We start from the raw sequence: 21850 nt of genomic DNA, 5'->3' as shown, positions 1-21850 counted from the left end.
CCAAAAGAGCTGCGTTTATTCCATGATCGGCACAGACCCAACTGCGTTTTTCACGGGAATAAAGGGAAAAAAAAAAAAAAAACCAAACCGACCGACGGCTCCGGCGCGGATCCCGCTGGGAACGGGGGGGGGGTTTTGGCACCGAGTGGGAACGAACCAACCCCAAATAATAATAATAATAATAATAAAATAATTACTGGAGGGAGGAGCGTCCGCCCCGCCTGAAAAAGCTGGAGAGTTTTGCAAGATTTTTTTTTTTTTTTTTAAGAAAAAAGGAATTTAAATTTTTTTTTTAAAAAAAACAACACAAATAAAAAAAAAACCCAACCCAAGGGAAGCGGGGGAGGGGGAATAATAAAAAATAAAGCAACCGGTGGCTTTCTGGGGGGAAAACGGGAGAAAAAGGTTGAACCGGAGGAATGGGGGTTGGGGGCACCCAAAAGAGGATCAATTGGGGTGGGGGGAGGGGAAAAAGGGGGGAGGGAAAAAAAAAGGAGAAAGGAGAAAAAGGGGGGGAAAGGAAAAAAGGGAAAAAAGGGGGAAAGAGAAAAAAGGGAGAAAAAGGAAAAAAGGAGGAAAAAAGGAGAAAAGAAAAAAAGGGGAAAACAAGAAAAATAGAAACGAAATAAAGGAGGAAAAGAGAAAAAAGAGAACAGGAGGGGAAGAAGAGAAAAATAAAAGGGGACGGGAAAGGAGGAGAAATAGGAAAAAGCGAGAAAAAGAAAAATTGTAAAAAAAAAAAACCCAGAAAAAGAAAAAACTTTAAAAGGAGAAAAAAGAAAAAGGAGAAAGAAAAAAGGAGAAAGAAAAAAGGAGAAAAAAGAAATTTAAAAAGGAGAAAGAAAAAAGGAGAAAAAAGAAATTTAAAAAGGAGAAAGAAAAAAGGAGAAAAAAAATTTAAAAAGGAGAAAGAAAAAAGGAGAAAAAAGAAAAAAAGGGGAAAAATTAAGGAGAAAAAGCAATTTTAAAAAGAAAGAAGAAAAGGAGAATATTAAAAAAGGGAGAATCACCGGAAAGCGGGGGCAGGGCTGGGATCCGGGCGGCTCCGCTCCCCTCCCCCACGCCCCTCCCCCCCCCGCGCCCCTCCCCCCCGGCTCCCCGACGCCGAATTTTCTCCCGTGAAGCAAAACAAAAAAAAAATGAAAAACCAGAAAAAAAAAATTAAAAAAAAAAAACCGCTGGCAAAGTCGGGTTTATTTGGGCTGCCCCGGCCGCCGCCCCTCCATCCGCAAACCAAAGGAAAACCCCAAAATGTGGGAAAAGAGGAAAAAACCCAGAATTCCAGAATATACAGCGAAGGTGGGGGTGGGGGCCTCCTCCCGGCGCTTTCGCGTCCGCATTGGAATTTTTTCGCTTGCGTTTGAATTTTTGTCAATTTTTTTTGCCTTTTTTTTTTTTTTTTTGGGGTATTTTCGGTGTGAAAAAGGGGGAAAAGAGGAAAAGCGGGGAAACCCCCAAAGAAACGCAACCGCGGGTCCCGCCGATCCCTGCGCCGGGCGGTGCCTGCGGGACGAGCCTGAGCCCGATCCCGATCCCGATCCCGATCCCGAGCCCGGAGTTATTTTTTTTTTTTTCCATTTTTTTTTTTTTAAACACTTAATGGAGAGTCCGAAGCTTTTTTTTTTTTTCCGTTGTCGTTTTTTGGCCGGGGAAGGGGGAAAAAAAAGGAGAAATTTTTTTTTTTTGTGGTTTTTTTTTGTGTGGTTTTTGTGGTTTTTTTGTTTTTTTTAAAGAGTCAAATCGAGAGGAAAAGAACCCCAAATCTCCAGGCGCCGCTAGAAAAGGTTTTCTTCGAATATTGCCAGTAAATCGCTCTGGAAATTCATGTCGATCGTCGCCGCCATCTGCAAGAGACCGGAAAAAGGCGGTAAGCGGCTTCCCGGGAATTCCGCAACGTTCCCGGGATTTTTTAGGGGGCCATTCCCAGAAATTCTTTCGGGATTTTTTTTTTTTTTGTGGCAGCCCTGGGCGTTTTTTGGTTTTTCTTGGTGACATCAGGGATATTTTTTTGGCATTCCCAGGATTTTTTCAGCATTCCTGGGAACTTTTTTTGGCATCCCGGGGATTTTTTTGCCATTCCTGGGATTCTTTTTTTTGGCATTCCTGGGATTTTTTTTTTCTTTGCATTCCGGGGAATTTTTCTTTTTTTGGCGTTTCTGGGAATTCTGGGTTTTTTTTGCATCCTGGGGATTTTTTTTTTTTTTTTTTGGGACATTTTTTTCAGCATCCCCAAGGACTGTTTGGCATCCCTGAGGATTTTTTCAGCATTCTTGGGATTTTTTCAGCATTCTTGGGATTTTTTTTTTTGGCATCCCGGGGATTTTTTGGCATTCCTGGGATAGGTGGGTTTTTTTTTTTGTATTCCTGGGACTTTTTTTTTTTGCAGCCCTGGGCAGTTTTCTTTTTCTTGGTGACATCAGGGATATTTTTTCGGCATTCCCAAGGACTTTTCGGCACCTTGGGGAATTTTTTTGGCATCCTGAGGATTTTTTCGGCATTCCCAGGATTTTTTCAGCATTCCTGGGATTTTTTTTTTGCATCCCTGGGATTTTTTATTGGCAGCACCAGGCACTTCTTTTTCTGGTGACATTGGGGAACTTTTTTTTTTTGGCATCCCCAGGGATTTTTTGGCATCCCTGAGGATTTTTCGGCATTCCCGGGATATTTTTTGTCATCCCCAGGGATTTTTTGGCATCTCAGGGAATTTTTGGGTATCCCTGAGGATTTTTTTGCATTCTTGGGTGGTGGTTTTTTTGCATCCCCAGGGATTTTCTGGCTTCCCCAGGATTTTTCAGCACTCCTGTTTTTGGTTTGGTTTTTTTTGTTGTTGTTGTTTTGTTTTTTTTTTTTCATCCCTGGGGATATTTTGGTGTCCCTGGGAATCTTTGGGGGATCCCTGGGGATTTTTTGGCATTTCTGGGGATTTTGCTTCCCCAGTGACTTTCTGACAAATCCTGGGACATTTTGCCATTCCCAGCATTTTTGTTTGGCATCCCCAGGGAATTTTTTTGGCATCTCCAGGGATTTTTCAGCATCCCTGGGGACTTCTCAGCATTCCCAGGAATGTTCTGGGATCCCTGGGGATTTTTTGGAAATCTGGGATTTTTTAGCATCCCCAGGGACTTTTCAGCATCCCCAGAAACATTTTTTGGCAACCCCGGGGATTTTTCGGCTTTCTCATGGACTTTCTGGCTTCCCTGGGGATTTTTTGGCATCCCTGAGGATTTTTGGGTGCCCCTGAGGACTTTTTGGCTTCCCCAGCAATTTTTCAGCATCCTCGGGCATTTTTTGGCATCCCAGGGGTTTTTTCAGCATCCCGGGGATTTTTTGGCTTCCCCAGGGATTTTTTTGGCATTTTCAGGGATTTTTTCTGGTGTCCCAAAGACTTTTTCGGCATCTCCACGATTTGTGGGTAATGCTGGTGATTTTTTTGGCTTCCCTAAGGGATGTTACAGCAACCCCAGGGATCTTCTGGCTTCCCAGGGATTTTTTTGGCATTCCCGGGTAGTTTTCAACATTCCCAGAACTTCTTTTGGCACCACCAGCCTTTTTTGTTTTGGTGTCTCTGGGATATTTGCCGCTTCACCAGGGATTTTTCAGCATCCCCAAGGATTTTTTGGCATCTCTGGGGATGTTTCAGGATCCCTGGGGTGTTTTTTTGATGTTTTGGGGGATTTATTTTGGCATCCCTGGAATTTTTCAGTATCCCAGAGGATTTTTTCGGTGTCCCCAGGCATTTTTCAGCATCCCCAGGAATTTTTTGGCATCCCCAGGGATATTCTGGTTTCCGCAGGAATTCTGGGGCATCCTCGAGGATTTTTTTGCCTTCCCAAGGAATTTTTCAGCTTCCCTGGGTATTTTCGGCATTCCTGGGGATTTTTCAGTGTCCCTGTGGATTTTTTTTATTCTCGGGGAGTTTTTGGCATCTCCAGGGATTTTTTTAGCATCCCCAGGGATTTTTTAGCATCCCCAGGGATTTTTCAGCTTCCCCAGGCATTTTTTTTGCATCCCTGAGGATTTTTCAGTGTACCCGAGGATTTTTCAGGATCCCCAGGGATTTTTCAGTGTCTTGGGAGATTTTTCAGCATTGCCGAGCATTTTTCAGCACCTCCGGGGACTTTTCAGTATCTCCGGGGATTTTTCAATGTCCCCAAGGATTTTGCTGCATCCCCAGGGATCTTTGGGCGTCCCCAAGGATTTTTTTTTTTTGCTTCCCCATGGATTTTTTTTTAGAATCCCTGCAGAATTTTTTTTTTTCGGCTTCCCCAGGGATTTTTGGCTTCCCAGGAGACTTTTTGGCATCCCCAGGGATTTTTTTTTTTTTTTAGCATCCCTGGGGATTTTCAGCATCCCCGGCGATTTCAGGGCAGGAACTGCCCCGGCTCCCCACTCACCGCTTCCCGGCGCCTCCGTTCCTGCTCCCGCTTCCTGGCCATCTCCCGCTGCTGATCCATCATGGATTGGGAGGATTGAGGCTGCGAGCTCTGGGCTTGGGGCGCCGCCGCCGCTGCCGACACCTGCTGTTGTTGCTGCTGCTGCTGCTGTTGCTGCTGCTGCTGCTGCTGCTGCTGCTCCTGGCGCCGCCGCACCTCCTCGTGCACCCGGCGCGCCTGCTCGATGGCGTCCTCGTCCTCCCGGCTCCTGCCAAAAAACACCCGGAGATGCCGTCAAGCGCCGGGCGCCTTGCGCAACGCCCCCCACCACGGCGAGGTGTGGCCCCCGTTTGCTCCCCGCTGCGCTGGCACCGACACGGGGAGAATGCCGGAACAGCCGGGGGACGGGCATCTCCGGCGCCGAGCACCCGGTTTTGGCGCACCGCGGCACGGCGCCGTGGGGGATCAGAGCCGCTGGTGTGGTTTTGTGCCACGAGACCAGATCGTGCCATGAGATTGGGTCGGATTTGCGTCAAGAGATCGGATCGTGCCACAGATCGGGTCAGATTTGTGCCACGAGACTGGATCAGATTCACGCCCCAGGACTGGATCGTGCCACAGGTCAGATCGGTGCAGATCACGCCACGAGATCGGACTGGATTTGTGCTACGAGATCGGATTCATGCCACGAGATGGGATCACGTTTGTGCCGCAAGACTGCGTCGTGCCACGGATCAGACTGGCACAGATCATGCCACGAGATGGGATCAGATTCGTGCCACCACATGGGATCGTGCCACAGATCAGCTCGGATCTGTGCCACGAGACGGGATCAGATTCATGCCACGAGATCAGATCGTGCCATGCATCAGATCAGCGCAGATCACGCCACAGAATCATGGAATCGTTTAGGTCGGAAAAGACCTTGAAGATCATCCAGTCCAACCATTAACCTACACTACCGAGTCCACACTAAACCAGTCAAGGGTAGACCAGACTGAACCATGCACTGGATCCATGCATTGGATCAGAACTGTGCCATGAGACCGGATCACGCCGTGGTCCAGTGTGGACCATGCCGTGAGAGCACGTATCTCTGCACGCCCTTGGCCAAGGTGTGGACGCACCAAAACGTCTTCACCGTGGTGATGGTGGTGGTGTGTTAGTGGTGATGGTGATGACGGTGAGGGTGGTGGTGTGGTGATGGTGGTGTTGGTGGTGTGGTGGTGATGGTGGTGGTGGTGATGCTGATGGTGGTGGTATGGTGGTGATGGTGATGGTGGTGGTGTGGTGATGGTGGTGATGTGGTGGTGGTGATGTGGTGGTGGTGGAGTGGTGGTGATGGTGTTGGTGATGGTGATGGTGGTGGTCGTGGAGTGGTGGCGGTGATGGTGGTGGTGTGGTGATGGTAGTGGTGCTGATGTGGAGGTGGTGGGGTGGTGTGGTGATGGTGGTGGTGTGGTAGTGGTGAGGGTGATGGTGGTGGTGGTGTGATGGTGGTGGTGGTGTGGTGGTGGTGGAGCGGTGGTGTGGTGGTGGTGGTGATGGTAGTGGTGGTGATGTGGTGGAGTGGTTGTGGTGGTGATGATGGTTGTGGTGTGGTGGTGTTGATGGTGGAGTGGTGGTGATGGTATTGGTGGCGGTGGTGGTGGCGATGGTGGTGGAGTGGTGGTGTGGTGGTGACGGTGGCGACAGTGGTGGTGACGGCGGTAGTGCTGGTGGTCTCACCTCATCCTCTCCTGCTCCCGCCTCAGCCGCTCCTTCTCCCGCTCCACCTGCTCCGCCTGAGCCTTCAGCGCCTTCTCCCGCTCCTCCTTCTCCCGCGCCGCCCTCTTGAACTGCTCGAAGCTGTCGCTGGAGGACTTTGCCGTGGAGGACGGAGTGGTGGGATGTTTCTGGACCAAGCTCGCCCAGGAACCCATGTTCTTGATTTTCAGGTCCTACAGAGAGAAGAACAGGTGGGTTAGGGAGAGCCGACCTGGGGAGGAGAAGCCGATCCGGCAAACGCCCGTCCCGCTCCTGCCAAGAAGCTGTTCCCTATCACCGCGTCCTCCGGGGAAATACCTTTTGGTTCCCTGGGGCTGGAGGATGCCAGAGGAGGTGGTGGAGCCACATCAGGCAGCATTTCCTCCCGCAAACCCAAGCGGGGGGCTCTGACGCCTTCCCGGGAATGCCGGGAGCAGGATTGGCTCCTCCGGCACCTCACATGCCCCGGCACACTCGGAGAACCACGGAATGGTTTGGATGGGAAGGGACCTTTCAAGGTCATCTAGTCCAAGCCCTCCGCCATGGGCGCGGACATCTTCACCTAGATCAGGGTGCTCGGAGCCCCGTCCAAGCTGACCTTGAACGTTTCCAGGGATGGGGCATCTACCGCGTCTCCAGGCAACCTGTGCCAGTGCTTCACCACCCTCAACATAAAATATTTCTTCCCTAGGTCCAATCTCCATCTACCCTCTCCCGGTTGAAAACCGTTGCCCCTTGCCCTGCAGGTCTTGGTCAGAAGTCTCTCCATCTTCCTTATAAGCAGCCCCTTTTACAGATGGGAAGGCCACAAGGTCTCCCTGGAGCCTTCTCCAGGCTGAAGAACCCCAACTCCCTCAGCCTGCCCTCACAGGAGAGGTGTTCCAGCTCTTGGATCATCTTCACCGCCTCCTCCGGACCCGCTCCAACAGGTCCATGTCCTCGTCCCAAGGACCCCAGAGCTTGACGCAAGACTCCACGTGGGCTCTCAGGAGAGCAGAGGGGAGCAGCACCTCCCTCGAGCTGCTGGCCGCGCTTCTTCGGATGCAGCCCAGGATACGGTTGGCTTTCTGGGCTGCGAGCGCGCATTGCCGACTCGCGTCCGGCTTTCCCTCCACCAACACCCTCAAGTCCTTCTCCGCAGGGCTGCTTCTCCATCCCTTCATCCCCCCAACCTGGATCGATACCGACCCAGACGCAGGACCTTGCACTTGGCCTTGCAGAACCTCATGAGGTTCTCATGGGCCCACTTTTGGAGCTGCTCCAGGTCCCTCTGGATGGCATCCCACCCCTCAGCTTGGTGGTGGTGGTGGTGGGGGGGTCCCATCTCCACCTCTCCAACCTCCATCAGACGCTTTCCACCTCCAAATGGAAAATTTGGGAGGTGGAAAACACGAAATCTTGGCTGTGCACCAAGATTCAGGCGACCAACACGGTCCCCCTTCATTTTGGGAGGTTCAGTTCTGAATTTTGGGAGGTTTTTCCCCAATTTTTGTCAGGGTACGCTACCTTTTTGGGGGCGACGGGTGTTTTCGGCTCCTGTTTCTGCCGATCTTTCTCTTGCACTCCCGGTGGCGGGGGGTTTTGCTCCGGGGGTCTGATGACGGGTCGTCCCCCCTCCATGGGTTTCATCTCCGTCCCTAAAAACCAATGGCTCCTGTCAGAGGTTGTGGGGGTCCCCCAGGAGCCCCAAGGCAAGGGGGAACCACCCAAGGGCGATGGGGGTCTCCACCACTGAAATGGGGGGGTCTCAGCTACCAAAACGGGGTCTCAGCCACCGAAACTGGGGGGACAGAGGAACCAGCGTGTTCCCGGACTCACGTTGCGGGATGTGCGCAGGCGGTTTGATGCTCTCCGGGTGTTTTGGCGGATCTTGCCGCAGCGGGGGACTGAAGGTCTCGTTACGGATGACCGGCGAATGCATCTTGTCCTCCTTCACCACCATGGGTTGAGATTGGACGACGGAGGCGGCTCTCATCTCCTGCCACAGAAAAAAAAAGGGTCAAGAAACATCCAGTGATGCCCGTCCCTCATCTCCCCATCCCCAAATTCCCGATGCAAACCACTGGCCAATGGCCCCCGGGGCTTTCGGCGCTTGCTCCCAAGCTGGCGGTGGGAAGACGATGGTCCCTGTTGGTCGGGACCCCCGCGGTTGGGTGCTCTGCTTTCCTTTTTACCTGTTTTTTTGGCTGGATAGTTTGTTGAGGTGGCGACTGGTGGACCAAACCCTGGAACTGCGGCATCTGTGGGGAATGCATCATGAGAGGGGAAGGGGCTTCCCTCAAGTGACCTGGGAACAGTTCAGCATCAATCAGTTAACCGTCGTCACCATCGGCACGCCAAACATCACGCGAAAAAGCCGGTCGGCGCACGCCATTGCCCCGTGGGACAATCCCCTCTTCCTGGTCGAAGCGCGGTGGCCGTGGGATGTCCCCAGCGGACCCCAGCCACCTTCTCCCAGCCGGCACCTCCAAAATTCGGCGCTGCAAGTCAGCGAACGCCGCGGAGCAGAAGATGCTCCAAGGCTGCACCGGCGGCTTGTCCTGCCTTGGTAATGCCCGTTTGGGGTGGGTGTCCCCCCCATAACGCGATCCCTTCTGCTTTTTCTCCTGGTGGTCCGTCAATATTCCTGGCTGTAAAACCGCTCCCCCAGGGACACCCGCGCACCGACACTGCCCTGCCCGCACCTCTCCCTGCCCAGAGCCACGGAGGCACTACGCGTTGGCTCCACGAGCAACGGGAGGTTTTCGGGAGCCAGCAGGCTCCATCTCAGGCATCGTGTCCAAGTTTGCCGTCTTGGGCGTCACATCCAAGCTGCCTGTGGCAGCTCTGCAGGCAGGAGAGCGACTCCAAGCGCTGCCTGCCCTCACCTGGCTCCATCCCTTCAAATCCATGGATTTTGTCCCACCTACACCCCCGGGGATGACTTCGGGAGCAAACACCCAACGAGCCACAACCTGAGGAACCACACAGCTGAGCAAAAGCAGGGATGGGACCTCCCCAAATCGCAGAGTTTTTATGGGTGCCCGGTCTTGAAAGCACGATGCTGTCGGCGCTATTTGGAGACGCTCTGCACTGGGAACGCTGGTGGTGGCACCACCGAGCCCATGGCCGTTGTGGAGATCTGGGATCTCCCGAGCCAACCCTGAAGGCTGAGCCCCGTGGCCACGTTATTCCAGCTGCTTCCTCTGATTTCTGGGACAGCTGGAGGTCATCGCACCAGGCTTCCCCCCAGATCATCCTTTCTCCTCCACCCGGCAGCCAAGCAGCTGCGTTATCGAAGGCCGTGCTCCATAAAACACCAGGAAACCCCTGTGGGGCATCCACAGCCCTGATGTTCTCTAGGAGTGGGGATCGGACCCCCCTGCCTCCTCGAGAGACCACCCAATCCTGGCACCCAGCTGGGACAGTGATGAACACAAGGCCAGTGCTCTCCAACATCAGAGCTGCGCCGAGACTCAAAAACTTGAGGTCTTCGAAGATTTGAGAACCTTGAGATTCTCAAAAACCTGAGACCCTCAAGATCCTCAAAGATTTGAAAGCCTTGAAATCCTCAAAAACTTGTGACCCTCAAGATCCTCAAAAATTTGAGATCCTGGAAAATTCGAGACCTTTAAGATCCTCACAAACGAGGTCCTCAAGTTCCTCAAAGACTTGAGATCCTCAAGTTCCTCAGAAAACTGAGAACCTCGTTCCTCAAAAATGAGGTTCTTTAGTTCCTCAAAAACTTGAGTCCTTGAGTTCCTCAAATACTAGAGAACCTCAAGAGCCACAAAACTTAAGATCCTCAAAAATGAGATCCTTGAGAGATCCTCAAAAATTTGAGATTCTCAAAAATTGGAGATCCTCACAATCCTCAGAAACTTGAGATCCTTGAATTCCTCAGAGATCTGAGAACCTTGAGATCCTCAAGAATGACATCCTCAAGATCCTCAAACACTCGAGCTCCTCAAAAGCCTGAGCTTCTTGAGATCTGAGATGGAAAGAGGCCTCGCCAGGCGGCTATGTCAGGCTCCAGCTAACCGGGGCGTCCTCCGCACCCACCACCGTCTACCAATGGGTGCTGGTGGACCTCGAAAGACGCACGGAAACCGCCCCACTGCCCCATACCCCCTCCTCATCACGCAACGCAGCTTGGCTCAAGCCGTAGACTCAACCGCCGTCCCTGACTCCTGCTCACCGGTCGAGTAGGGATCAGGCTTATGGTGCCGCGGCGACGGGTGATGCTGGATGACCTGCTGCGGTTTGGCCGGCTGCGGCGGTGGGGGCGGCGGGGGCGGTTGCGGGGGCGGATGTTGCTGCGGCGGCGGTTGGGGTTGGGGGATGTGGGATGGGAAGGGCATGGGTTGCATGTGCATGGGCCGCGGCGGCGGCTGGTGCTGCAGCTGCTGCACCGCGGGGTGAGCCGGCGGCTGCAGGGGCGGCTGCGGTTGCGACTGGACCTTCACTGAAGGGAGAAGAGGAGTCTGCGGCTGCACTTTTTGCAGCTGCTGAAGGTAGAGCTGCATCTGGCTGGTGCTCAGAGGCAGGTTGTGGTGCGGTGGAGGAGGTTCTTCGTCCTCCAGCAGGACCTGGGGAGGTTGGGGCAGAGGCGGTTGAGGAAGCATGGGTTGCTGGCTGATGGCCGGCGAGACAGCCGGTGGACGCGAAGGCTTCGGGGGTAGCGCCGCGGCTCGGTTACTGGGTCTCGAGGGCTGCTGAGGCAGAGCGTTGTGCAAAGCTGGGGAGAAAGGGAAGGACATGGTGGCACCGTGGACATCGGGAGCGGAGAACCTCCCCTTGCCCACCATCCCGGTCATCTTCCAGGAGGAATAAAAGCCCACCCGACGCCATCCTCTTCCTCCCAGCTTGAGGAAGGGCCACGCGTTGGGCTTGGCCCAAGAAGCCACGCTCACCTGGAGGAGACACCACGGCATGCTGGTTGAGGTGGGGAGGAGTGCTGTGCTCAGGTGGCTGGGGGAGATGGGGCGGCATCTCCGGCTGAGGAAGATGCATGATGGGTTGGGTGAAATGCGTCATGGTGTCGAACATATTCCCCGGCAGCGGGTGCTCCAGGACGGGGACTTGCGCAGGGACGAAAGGCGGAGGAGAAGACTTCATCGGCGGAGGAGCTTGCTGCGGGACAGGCGGCGGCGGGGGCGGCGGCGGGGGCTGCTGGGGCGGTAAGGGCTGCGGCGGTAAGGGCTGCGGCAGCGGAGGGGGTGGAGGAGGCTGCTGCGGTTGCGGCGGCGGAGGAGGCTGCGGCGGTGGCGGTTGCTGCTGCACCGGTTGATGGTGGTGATGGTGATGCTAAGGGAGGAAAAGAAGACGCTGGTGAGTTACCAAAACACCTTCTCGGTCACCAAAACACCTTCCTGGTCACTGAAACACCCTCCCGGTCACCAACGTGCCCTCCCGGTCACCCAAAAACCTTTTCAGTCATCAAAATGGCTTCCCGGTCACCGCAACACCCTCCCCGTCACCAGAATGCCTTCCCGGTGTCCTTTCAACCATAGTCCCCCAGATCGGAGCTGGCTCCGGAAAGCTTCCAAGCAAATCAAAAACTACTTTAGCCAAACGCGGGGAGGGCACCGCCGCAGCCGAGCGTGCCGGTCCCGCCGGCATTCCCGGTGTTCCCGAACCTCCCTGGGGACTCAATCCCAACTCAAGCGAGATGAGAAGGACGCTCCATCTCCTACCTTTTTTTGCTCTCGCCCTGAATGCCCTTTTTTCTTCAACTTCGGTGCCATTTCTGCCAAAAAAAAAAAAAGGGGAACAGAGCAAACATTAGTACCCCAGAGGCGCTGCTCTACCCCATCGTCCCCGTACAAACTCAACAGCACCGATTCGGTACCAACAACGGCAAAGGAGAAGGTTTTAGGCATTGACCGAGCTGGATTTCCCCGGGGCCGTCTTGCCCAGAGGCTTGGGGTTTTCAACTGCCATGCTGTTGCAAAAAGGAGGAGAAAATTGTAGCAAAAAGGACAAGAAAATGAAGGCGAAGACCTCCGGTTTCCTTCTACCAGCGTCTTTGCTGTGGAGAAGGACCCAACAGCCAAGAAAAACCATTGCTCAACCAGACTCAGCTATTCCAGGAATGCCGCCTTGCTCCGAAGGGGGAGATAAGGAGCGAGAGACTTGGCAGGAGGAATAAAAAAAATAAGATATCAAATATCCCGACTACACAAACAGCAATTTTCCATCCCCCTTTCCTCCTAAATCCACGGAGAGTTTGGGTTGCTGGCTTCCCGCGGGATGATCTCTCACGCCTCCTCCCCTCCAGAGATATTTTTAAAGCATCGTCATCGAAAACAACTGGCTTGAGTTTGGGTCCAGGGCGACAATTTCCCAGGATTTCCTCCATAAACCATGCCAAGAAACAGCGAATTAACAAAAATACATCATCCCAGATCGCTTATCCAGCCCCAAAAATCCCTCGGCGGTGGGATTTTTGCCTTTATTTGGTGCGGTGTTTGGATGTGCCCAGCGAAACGCGACAGACAAAAGCCTCCCGGCGACAATTCTGGGGTGGGGGGGAAGCTCCTGGTGCCCAGGGAGCATCTCCCAAATGGAATTTCCCCTTAAATGCCTCCAGAAATTAAATTAATTCATTTTTAAAGCTTGCTGCTTCATCTCTGTTTTAATTATAAGGCAGCGCTGGTGACCAGTATCAGCGCTGGAGCATGCCCAGACACCTGGTGATGGGCTGTGCTGGTCCGATGGTGCCGTTTTGCAGATTTTAAGGCTGAAGTAGACAAAAAAGTAGGTTTTTTTTGAGGGAAAAAACCAACCATAAAATGGTTGGGAAAGGGAGAAGGGAAAATCCCAGTGCTGGGCCTCAGCTCCTATTAAACCGCCTGCAAATGTTTGGTTTTAAATGTAAGAAGTATTTGGTTTCAAGGTGGAAAAGGCTTTTTGAGCCCGTGGTTGATGATTCCTGACGTTACAGCCCGGATCCGGCAGATCCGCGGATAACCAAACAGCGAGAGAGGGGAAGAGGAAGGCTGCAGGGGATGCCGGCACCCAGGGACACGGTGAAGAGCGTGCTGTGGATTAAAACGCTGCCAGGGAGCCGGGGTGGTGGGAAGAGGAGAGGTGCGGTACCTCGGAGCATCGTGATGCCGGGCTTGGGTGGGCACGGATCTGGATGATGTCCATGGCTCCAAATGGGCATCTACGGCTCTGGATGGGTGCCCATGGATCTGGATGGGTGCCTGTGGCTCCAGATGGACATCCATGGATCCGGACTGACGTCCATGGATCTGGATGGGTGTCCATGGATCCAGATGGGTGTCCATGGATCTGGATGGGTGCCCGTGGCTCCAGATGGACGTCCACGGCTCCGGACTGACGTCCATGGATCTGGATGGGTGTCCATGGATCCGGATGGGTGTCCATGGATCTGGATGGGTGTCCATGGCTCCAGATGGACGTCCATGGATCTGGATGGGTGTCCATGGATCCGGATGGGTGTCCATGGATCTGGATGGGTGTCCATGGCTCCAGATGGATGTCCATGGATCCGGATGGGTGTCCATGGATCCGGATGGCCATCTGTGGATCCTGATCGGCATGATGGAAGCCTGCAGCTCTGGATGGGCATCCATGACTCAAGATGGGTATCCACTGATCCAGACAGACATCCATGTCTCCTGATGGGTGGCTGTGGCTCCGGATAGGCATCTGTGGATCCTGATTGACATCCATAGCTCCAGATGGGCATCCGCAGCTCTGGATGGATCCCAGCTGGCATCTGCAGCTTCAGATGGGCATCCACAGCTCCAGGTGGGCACCTGTGGATCCAAATGGGCATCCGCAGCTCTGGATGGGCATCCACAGCTTCAGATGGGCACCTGTGGATCCAAATGGGCATCCGCAGCTCCGGATGGGCATCCACAGATTTGGGTGGGAGGTCCATGGCTCCAGATGGGCGTCCGTGGCTCTGGATGGATGCCGTGTGTGAACCCACCTTCCAGAAAGGCCAAGACCTGACATCTTCTCCCATCAAGAGGGAAAGAGTTTTGCAGGGCTACATCGCTCATGCCACTGATGCCAGAGAAGAAGCAGGGGACAAGAAGCGGAGACAAGTTTCTCCAGCAAATGCTCCCTACGGATAAGACACACCCAGGCACAGCTACTGCGGAGCGGAGGCGGCTGCATGGAGCCCCCCAATTTCTGTCTCATCCTATTTCATCAGGACAAAACCACTCACGGAAAGAAAACCCAAAATTGGGAGAAACTCGCAGAGCACAGACGTCGTGTGGGAAGAGAGAAAAGCCGTGGACTAAGCCAGGATCAGGAGGGATTAAGCATCGGTTCCTGAAAAAAGCCATGTGATACGGTGGCGTCTTGGCCGACCGCGTCCCTGCTCCAATTTTGGGTGGGAAGAGGAGCTGCTACAGCTCAACCGTGAGCGTCAGCTGCTCCAAACCCCACTTCTCCAGCATGCCTCCTTCGAGGAAGATGGTCACGCTCTCCTCCATCCATCCTCTGACATGCCACGACCCGGCGGTTCTCCCAGGGGACCTTTTGCAGCATAGGCTTTGCCGTTGTTCTTGGTACAAGCTGAGTATCGCCGCAACGAACCGAGGCAAGACCTTGGAGCAGGATGGATGAATTCTGCCGCTTGAATCACCCGATCAACCGCAACCGTGGCTGAAAGCATCCGCCGGCGAATGGATGCTTTGGGAGACCCTTCACCGAGAAGACGAAGCCAACGGAGACCATGAGTGGCAAAGCCACGATGGTCCCAGGGGGATCACCTGCTGGCAATCGGCATTTCAGAAATGCAACGAGCCTGGCTAACCCCGTCGAAGGATGAACCTTCTTCACGGCTCAAGATGGTTGCTGGGTTACAGTTGGTATCGTGTGGTTTGGCGTCTCCCTGGGGAGCAAGAGCACCGAGAAGAAGCCCTGTCCCATCTCCGACCCTGCCAGCGTTTGACGCTGGCCAGAGACGTCTCCACCAAGAAGACAAATCCAACGGAGACCACGAGCAGCAAAGCCACGACGGTCCCAGGGGGATCACCCGGCGGCATGAGTGACGTCAGAGAGGACAACGCCACCGAAGGATGACGCTTCTTCACTGCTGAAGACGGCTGTTGGGTTACGGTTAGCACCGCATGGTTCAACATCTCTACCAGCGTCTCCCTGGGGAGCAAGAGCACCAACAAGAAGCCCCGTCCCATCTCTGACCCTGACACCGTTTCACGCTGGCCGGTTAAATCTCATCCATGGGGCTAAAAATCACGGGGATTAAAAAAAAAAAAAAAAAAAAGGTCATTTCATTTCATTTCAAGATGGTTTTAGAGCAGAAAGGTTAAATCGGTGCACAAGGCTCCGCTCCTGCCGGCGGGTCGGCAGCCACATGTATGTATTTTATTTTTCCCTAACTCCTCATCTTTTACTCCCGCCCAAATTTACCCGGAACAGCAAAACACTGACACACGTTTCACTATCATCATAATTTCCACATTATTGGTTAAAGTTCCATGATTATACAAAAAAGTGCATTTTCCATAGCAAGCCACTTTATTGATTTTATTATTTAAAAATAAAAATATCAAAGCTATACAATTTTTATCTGGGTTTTTTTCTTTTTGTGGGGGGGAAGAAGCTGGTGGTTACACGGCTGCGAAATCCCGAAGCATGCAGAGAGAATACAAAAATAAACAGATTTATATGAAGTATTTGTAGCAGATCAAGGTTAAGTGGAAAAAAAAAATCTAAATAAAAGCGGTTATGGAAACACTTTTGTTTGTAGTTAAATTCATCCTGATTTTCCAACAGGCTGGTGCATTCAGGAGAAAAACAGATCTAAAATTACAAATTGGCTAAAACCATGTAGTTATACATTCCAATAAAATCACGATCCCATGTAATTCCCCGTGTCTCCCGGGAAAGTAACAAATTCATTGATGGAAAATATTATACTAAATGCTAAGAGACTCGAGTTTAAAAAAAAACACCCCAAAAGCAACTTTTCGATAGAATATTGGCTATAAATTTCATTTTTTTGATATAAAAGGGGATCTCTCTTAGGTTTCGGGGCAGCAGAGCCGCAACAGGGCCTCCTGGATTTGGCGACGGATTTTTTTTTTTTAGCGGCAAGTATTGATTTTAACTAATTCTGCTCTCAGGGATCAGACGGCGGCTTCATCCACCCTACGGACCCTGCGAATCCCCCCTAAAACGGGGCACGCCGGCGACTGCGGCGCTACCGGAGGAACGACCAGGTTGGCTGTTATTCTCCAAATCCCACTAAATACACCAAAATCCGCCTAATTTGACCCAAAACCCACTCGACGGGGTGTTGGCTACCGCACCCAAGGAGGGGACGCTCGACCTGGAGCTGGCGCAGCCGCTCCGCCGCGGCGAGGACGCGTCGCTGCCGGCGAACCGGGCCCCCGCGGCGTACCCGCGAGATGCCGTGCGGCACCTGGGAGCCTTTTCGGTGAAACCCGTCCTCGCGCAAAGCGACGGGGAAGCGTTTCTAGGGTAAAACCAAAGGGGTTTGGGTTTTTTCTCCGCGCCGCTATCGGCACGGAGGCAGGGCTGCCTGCGGCAGCGCGAAGCGCCGCGACGCCGGCCTGAGCCTCTGCAAGCCAAGGTCAACCGGCACGGCCGCAGTTCCTGCCGGTACCTGTGCCGCGGCACCTTGCCGTGGGCGGGCGCGGCTAAACCGAGCCTAACAGAGCTCTGCCCTCTCCCGCTGAGCCGCAAAGGCGGCGCCGAGCCGGGGGGACTCGCGGTAGGTCACCGAGGGGCTCCTACGGTCCTTCCTATCGTACGCCGCGGCAGAGGACCCGGGCCTGGGAAGGGGGCAAAAAGGAGTCGTTATTTCCGAAGGCACAAACCCCCTTGAAAAAATAAAGGGTTGGGTTCAAGCAATCCAGCTCTCTCGAGCTCGGAGGCAAGCGGATGGAGGATGAACACTCCTGGAAGAAGCCAGCGCGTGGAGGACGTGGGGCGCGCTCTCGGTCGCTGGCACCGAGCTTCACCGGTGCCCACGCCGCAGCGGCAGCGACAGCTACCTGCGGGTGAAGCCCGGGTACCCGCGACTCACAGCGCTGAGCTAAAACCAGCTGCCTGCGAACTAAGCCCAGGTAACTCCGAATTAAACCCTCGGCCCAGGTACCGGCCACTTAAACCCGGGCGCCTGCGAATTAAATCCGTGTAACTCTGAGCTGAATCCAGGTACCTGCGGATTAAACCCAGGGACCCACGGATTAAGCCCGGGTAACTCTGAATTAAACCCGGGTACCTTTGAATTAAACCTGGGTACCTTTGAATTAAACCCAGATGCCTGCAAATTAAACCTGGCTGCCTGCAAATTCTGGGTACCTTTGAATTAAACTCGGGTTCCTGCAAATAAAACCCGGGCAGCCTTGAATTAAACCCGGGTACTTTTAAATTAAAAACCAGTATTTGTGATTTAAGCTCACAAATGGTTTAAACTGGTTTAAACTCAGGCTATTTCCGAATTAAACCCGGGTACAGAGGAATTAAGCCCGAGGGATCTTCCACTCTGAGATGCCACGGCGCCCCAGCCCAAGTTAAGCCCAGCCTTACGGTAACGCCTCTCCTCCCAAAGACAGAACCGGTAACTCGGTAGCAGGAGCAATCGAAAGATTTGCCGAAAGCAGCTCCCCAACCCCAGAAAAGGGTTTTCCAGCACTGCTGAGCCAGCTCCAACGCCGACTTTTAATCCTTAATAAAACGCAACCGCGCTGCTGAAGCCTTGAGCGAGCTGCAAAGCTTTTTCATTTACGCAACTGCACCGAATGCGCAGACAAATGCCATCTTCCCTTGGGAGATTTCGGGGGAAAAAAAAGCAAAATTAGCAACCACGAACTAACCGAGGCTCAGATTTAATTGCTGAAGTTTTCACCACTACTATGAATTATTGCAGCTGCGTGATTCCTCCCCCCAGCCGGTCTTTCGGGGATCCTGGGAAGCATCTCCCAAAATATCCGGGGGATAAAATAACCCCGCTCAGCCGAGCGGTGAGGACGAAAAGGCAGAGCCCGTCCGGTTTGCTGTTAAGTAACCCAAAATTCGGTGCCTACCGAAAACGCCAGGTTTTGAAGTGCCCGAGCCCCAGCCCGGCGGCACTCGCCGAACCCCGGCTAAACCGCGGTCCAGCCCCAGCGCCGACGCTCCAAGCCAAGAGAAGCATCCAAGATGCTCGGAGAGCTCATTCCCGGCCGTTTGCAAGCAAAAAATCCTACCTAGATGCTTCCAGGATGGCGTTTGGGGTCATTTGCATCCACTAATTGCTAATTACAACAAGTTAAACCGGAATAACCCTCTCGATCAGCATCGCTGGTTTCTCAGCGCTCAAGGCAAAGGCTCAGCCCCATCTCCTACGCTACAAAAGAGGTGTTATTATCTTTTTTCTCCCTTTCAAGCCTCCTATTTTCAGAGTTTCGGGAGATTTTCAGCAAAACGCTCCCCATTTAATAAAAGAACACGTTTAGTTGCCAGCCACGCGGAGGGACGGACACGTCGCATTGATTCAAGTGGGTAAAATAAAAATAATTCCCATTTTAAAAGCTGTGGATCGCAAAAAGGCAAGAGGCAGCTCACGGGAGCCACTGCTGAGCAGCAAAACTGCGCTTCAAAGAAAATAAAATGGAGCTGCAATTAATTCTAGTTTATAATTTCATCGCATCTGCGTTTGCTTATACATGTTAGCATTAACCACCTCGTTTTTTTCCACAATAAACCCAAGCAAACACAAAAATCAGGGTAAAAAATATCCACGTTATCGGCGTTCGCCACCGATTTTAAAAGCACCAATACCTATTGCACAAAGGAGTCCCACCGTACGGTGGCTCCCTGGGCAAATAAAAGCCTCATTAATAGAAAATAAGATCGTTAAGATGCCAGCTCTTATTAAAAATTGCAGGGCCAATTTTGAAGCTTGCCAGCAAATTTTAAATCTAATTCTCCGCTTAAGCCAGCGCAGGCGTTGCCACGATTATCTTTCCGGGGAAAAAAAAAAAAAAAATTTACAGCAGCAAAACTAACCGCCCCGTCCCACTCAGGGTCGCTGAATTATCGTCACTGTAAACGCCCTGTGTCAAAAATATGTCCTGAAACATCTTAAAAGGTCTTTTAGAAGGTCTTAAAAAGTCTCAGAGTGTCTTAAAAGGTCTTAGAACAGCTCTAAAGCGTCTTAAAGCATCTTAAAAAGTCTTTTAAAAGGTCTTAAAAGGACTTAAAATACAACTTAAAAGTGATTCTATGGTAACGTTGCAAATACTGGGATGGAGAAGTCTATGGGATATTGGGCAAATGCCCGCGGCCAAGGGTTTTCACCGCGTATTTTATCAGAAGGGCAGAAAAAAAATGGTTTAGGAGAGCAAAAACCTCATTGGCATTGGAAATTAATTGAATAAAACAGATTAATTCTCTTAATTAACCTCCTACCCAAAGCGTTATGGGTCAGATTCATCCCCCGATGGTGAGATCTGGCGTAGACCGAGGGTATCCGTGTCGGTTAAGCCTTTTCCAAGCACCGGAGCGGGAGCCCAACCCAGATAACGTCGGTCTACGTCGGCCAAATGAAGCCCAAATACTGACAGCCGGGATGGGCAAACACCGGAGAGCCATCGGATTTGGGGAAAAGCAGCCAAGAAGAGGACAAAAGCATTTAAAAAACTAAAACGCAAGAGCAACCCGCGCTCCTCCGCATCCACCCAGCCGCCGTTTGGGGGGAAACACTGGAAAAGAGCATCTGCCGCTCCGCCGGAGGCCGGATTTGCCGGAGCGAGCGGTACGGAGGAGATTTCGGTGCCTTTCAAGCTTTCAATTAGCGCCGCTCGTTGAAACGAAAAGGGTTTGGCACGGGCGCATCCTGAGAATTCCCACCTCACACCTCGCATCCCTGCCGCCACGCTCCGGAGGGATCCCCAAGGTCATCCCTATAAATCATCACCCGAAATCCAACCTGGTCGAGGATTCTGCTAGCCGGTTGGGAATCTATGATCGGCTTTGGGGGGGGGGGGTGCGGGCGGGGAAGAGAGAATTTTAAATAAAACACAATCGAGGCACGTCTGGGATTTGTAGCGGCTGGGTGTAGCAGGTCGATGGTTTTTTTGGCTAGGTTCCATTTGGAAATGGGACGCCGGGATCAAGGCTCTGGATCTGGGATGAGCTGGTGTCAGCCAAGGTTAACGCTACACGCTAAGGTCCGCCAGATCAACCCGGCTGCCCCGGTTTATTTGGGTTGATGCGATCGTGAGCTTGGCAGAAATAAATTGGATAAAACTCGTTTAAGAGCATAAATGCAGCAGCTTTTGCTTTCCCCCCATCAAGCCAGGGCAGAATTGAGCACCAAATAATTTCATTTTCTGATTGCCGAGAGTCACCCTGAAACGCTCCGTCAAAACCTTTCAACCTCGTTTAATAAAAAACCCCGCCCAATTCTATTAATAATACAGGAAAGTAGGTAAATGTGTTCCAAGGTATCAGACTCCGGGCTCATCCCAGACAAACACATCCCTAAAAAGTGGAGGATCGCTGGGAAGCATCGCCAGCACTGTCTCAAAGGCGAGTCGGATCAATCCTGCTTTATTTTTTGAGTTTTTGGGTTTCTTTGATTTCTGCTCCTTTTTTCAGTGCTGTTTGCCCTACGCACCCAACCCCGCTAAGAAAATAAACCCGGATTATTTGCTGCCACGTCCATCTCCTGACTTCCCGACCCCTCGGAGATGCCCAAGTCTTACCGTTGACTTAAGTGCCGGGATAAGCCCAGCTTAACCTCGGGCGTGCGAGCTGAGATAGCAGCTAGGAGGAAAAAGCAGCTGTAAGTGACGGCACAAGCTTTGCTTCCCTAAAAGCGAGGAGGGAATGCCAGCGATGAAAGCGTAATAATTAAGAAGAACGTGAGAACAACCCAATTTAAGCCCGACCAGCGGTGGTACGAGGGAGAAGCAAGGAGTTACGCAGGGGAGACGCCGCTCCGGTGATTTCAAATTTTCAATTTAATTCTAAATCCTTTTTTCTCTCGAGACCTGCCCGTAAAAATAAAGAAGCTTTTACAGGTAAAACCCCGTTCCCTCCGTCTTTCTCCACCCGCTGCAGCGCGAGCGGTTCCGGCAACAACGTTTTAAACCTCTCCCTTTGAGGGAAAATACCGCGTTTTTCTAAAAACACCGATCGAGGTCATTAACCAGGCACAGAGCTACCCTGGCGCACACCGGCTTTTCGGCTCCCGCGCTCGCGTCCAAGTTCAGCATGGAAAAGACGATGGAAAACTCATCGTGTCCGGCTTACGGACTGCCAGAGACAACATCGCGACCGCCAAGCTGCCCCCGTCGAGCCCCAAAGCGAGCAAGGGGCGGCTGCGTGTCTCGGGTTTTTTTCATTATAAAGACAAAAGGGGGGGAAAAAAAAAGAAAAAAAAAATTAAAAGACCGAGCCAGGAATGAAAACATATTTATTTATACAGAAACCAGGTCTAGGACTGAGTCGTTAAATAAGCCGCGTCTAACCTGTTTCTGAATCTTCGCTGTCGGAGGAGCTGGACTCGCTGGTGCTCTCAGACTCTGAGGAGGAGAACCCCTTCATTTTAGAGGAACCAGCAATTACATCCACTTTCTCCGCTGCAAGAAGACAACAGCACGACATCGTTAAGGATAATTAAGGAGCCCGCGTGCTGCCCGGCGCTGCCCGCTCCTCCCCTCCCGGCACCGGCAGCCCCCCGCGAGGCCAGCGCTGCCCGGCTAACTCCCGCGGCCGGGCCGAGC

At 52.5% G+C, this 21850-nt stretch overlaps 1 protein-coding gene across 3 annotated transcripts in view; it reads right to left on the bottom strand.

Moving 5' to 3' along the window:
* Positions 1–1636: 1636 nt before the first annotated feature.
* Positions 1637–21850, bottom strand: part of BRD4 (bromodomain containing 4) — an 84604-nt gene continuing 64390 nt past the window's right edge. For 2 of the 3 annotated variants that reach the window (XM_075725240.1, XM_075725241.1), the window contains exons 14-23: positions 21596–21706; positions 11795–11847; positions 11012–11405; positions 10297–10836; positions 8294–8406; positions 7938–8097; positions 7626–7756; positions 6102–6313; positions 4395–4641; positions 1637–1844 (exon numbers count right to left, since the gene is read on the bottom strand). In XM_075725240.1, coding sequence (XP_075581355.1) covers positions 1776–1844; positions 4395–4641; positions 6102–6313; positions 7626–7756; positions 7938–8097; positions 8294–8406; positions 10297–10836; positions 11012–11405; positions 11795–11847; positions 21596–21706 — 2030 coding nt within the window. In that variant the 3' untranslated portion in view covers positions 1637–1775. The remainder of the gene's footprint in view (positions 1845–4394; positions 4642–6101; positions 6314–7625; positions 7757–7937; positions 8098–8293; positions 8407–10296; positions 10837–11011; positions 11406–11794; positions 11848–21595; positions 21707–21850) is intronic. The other variant, XM_075725242.1, reaches the window with a different exon arrangement.

Source organism: Pelecanus crispus, chromosome 27, assembly GCF_030463565.1.
Source record: "Pelecanus crispus isolate bPelCri1 chromosome 27, bPelCri1.pri, whole genome shotgun sequence".
In the NCBI taxonomy this organism is placed as follows: domain Eukaryota; kingdom Metazoa; phylum Chordata; class Aves; order Pelecaniformes; family Pelecanidae; genus Pelecanus; species Pelecanus crispus.
Note: the sequence above shows the minus strand (reverse complement) of the source record. Positions and strands in the feature narration are given on the sequence as shown.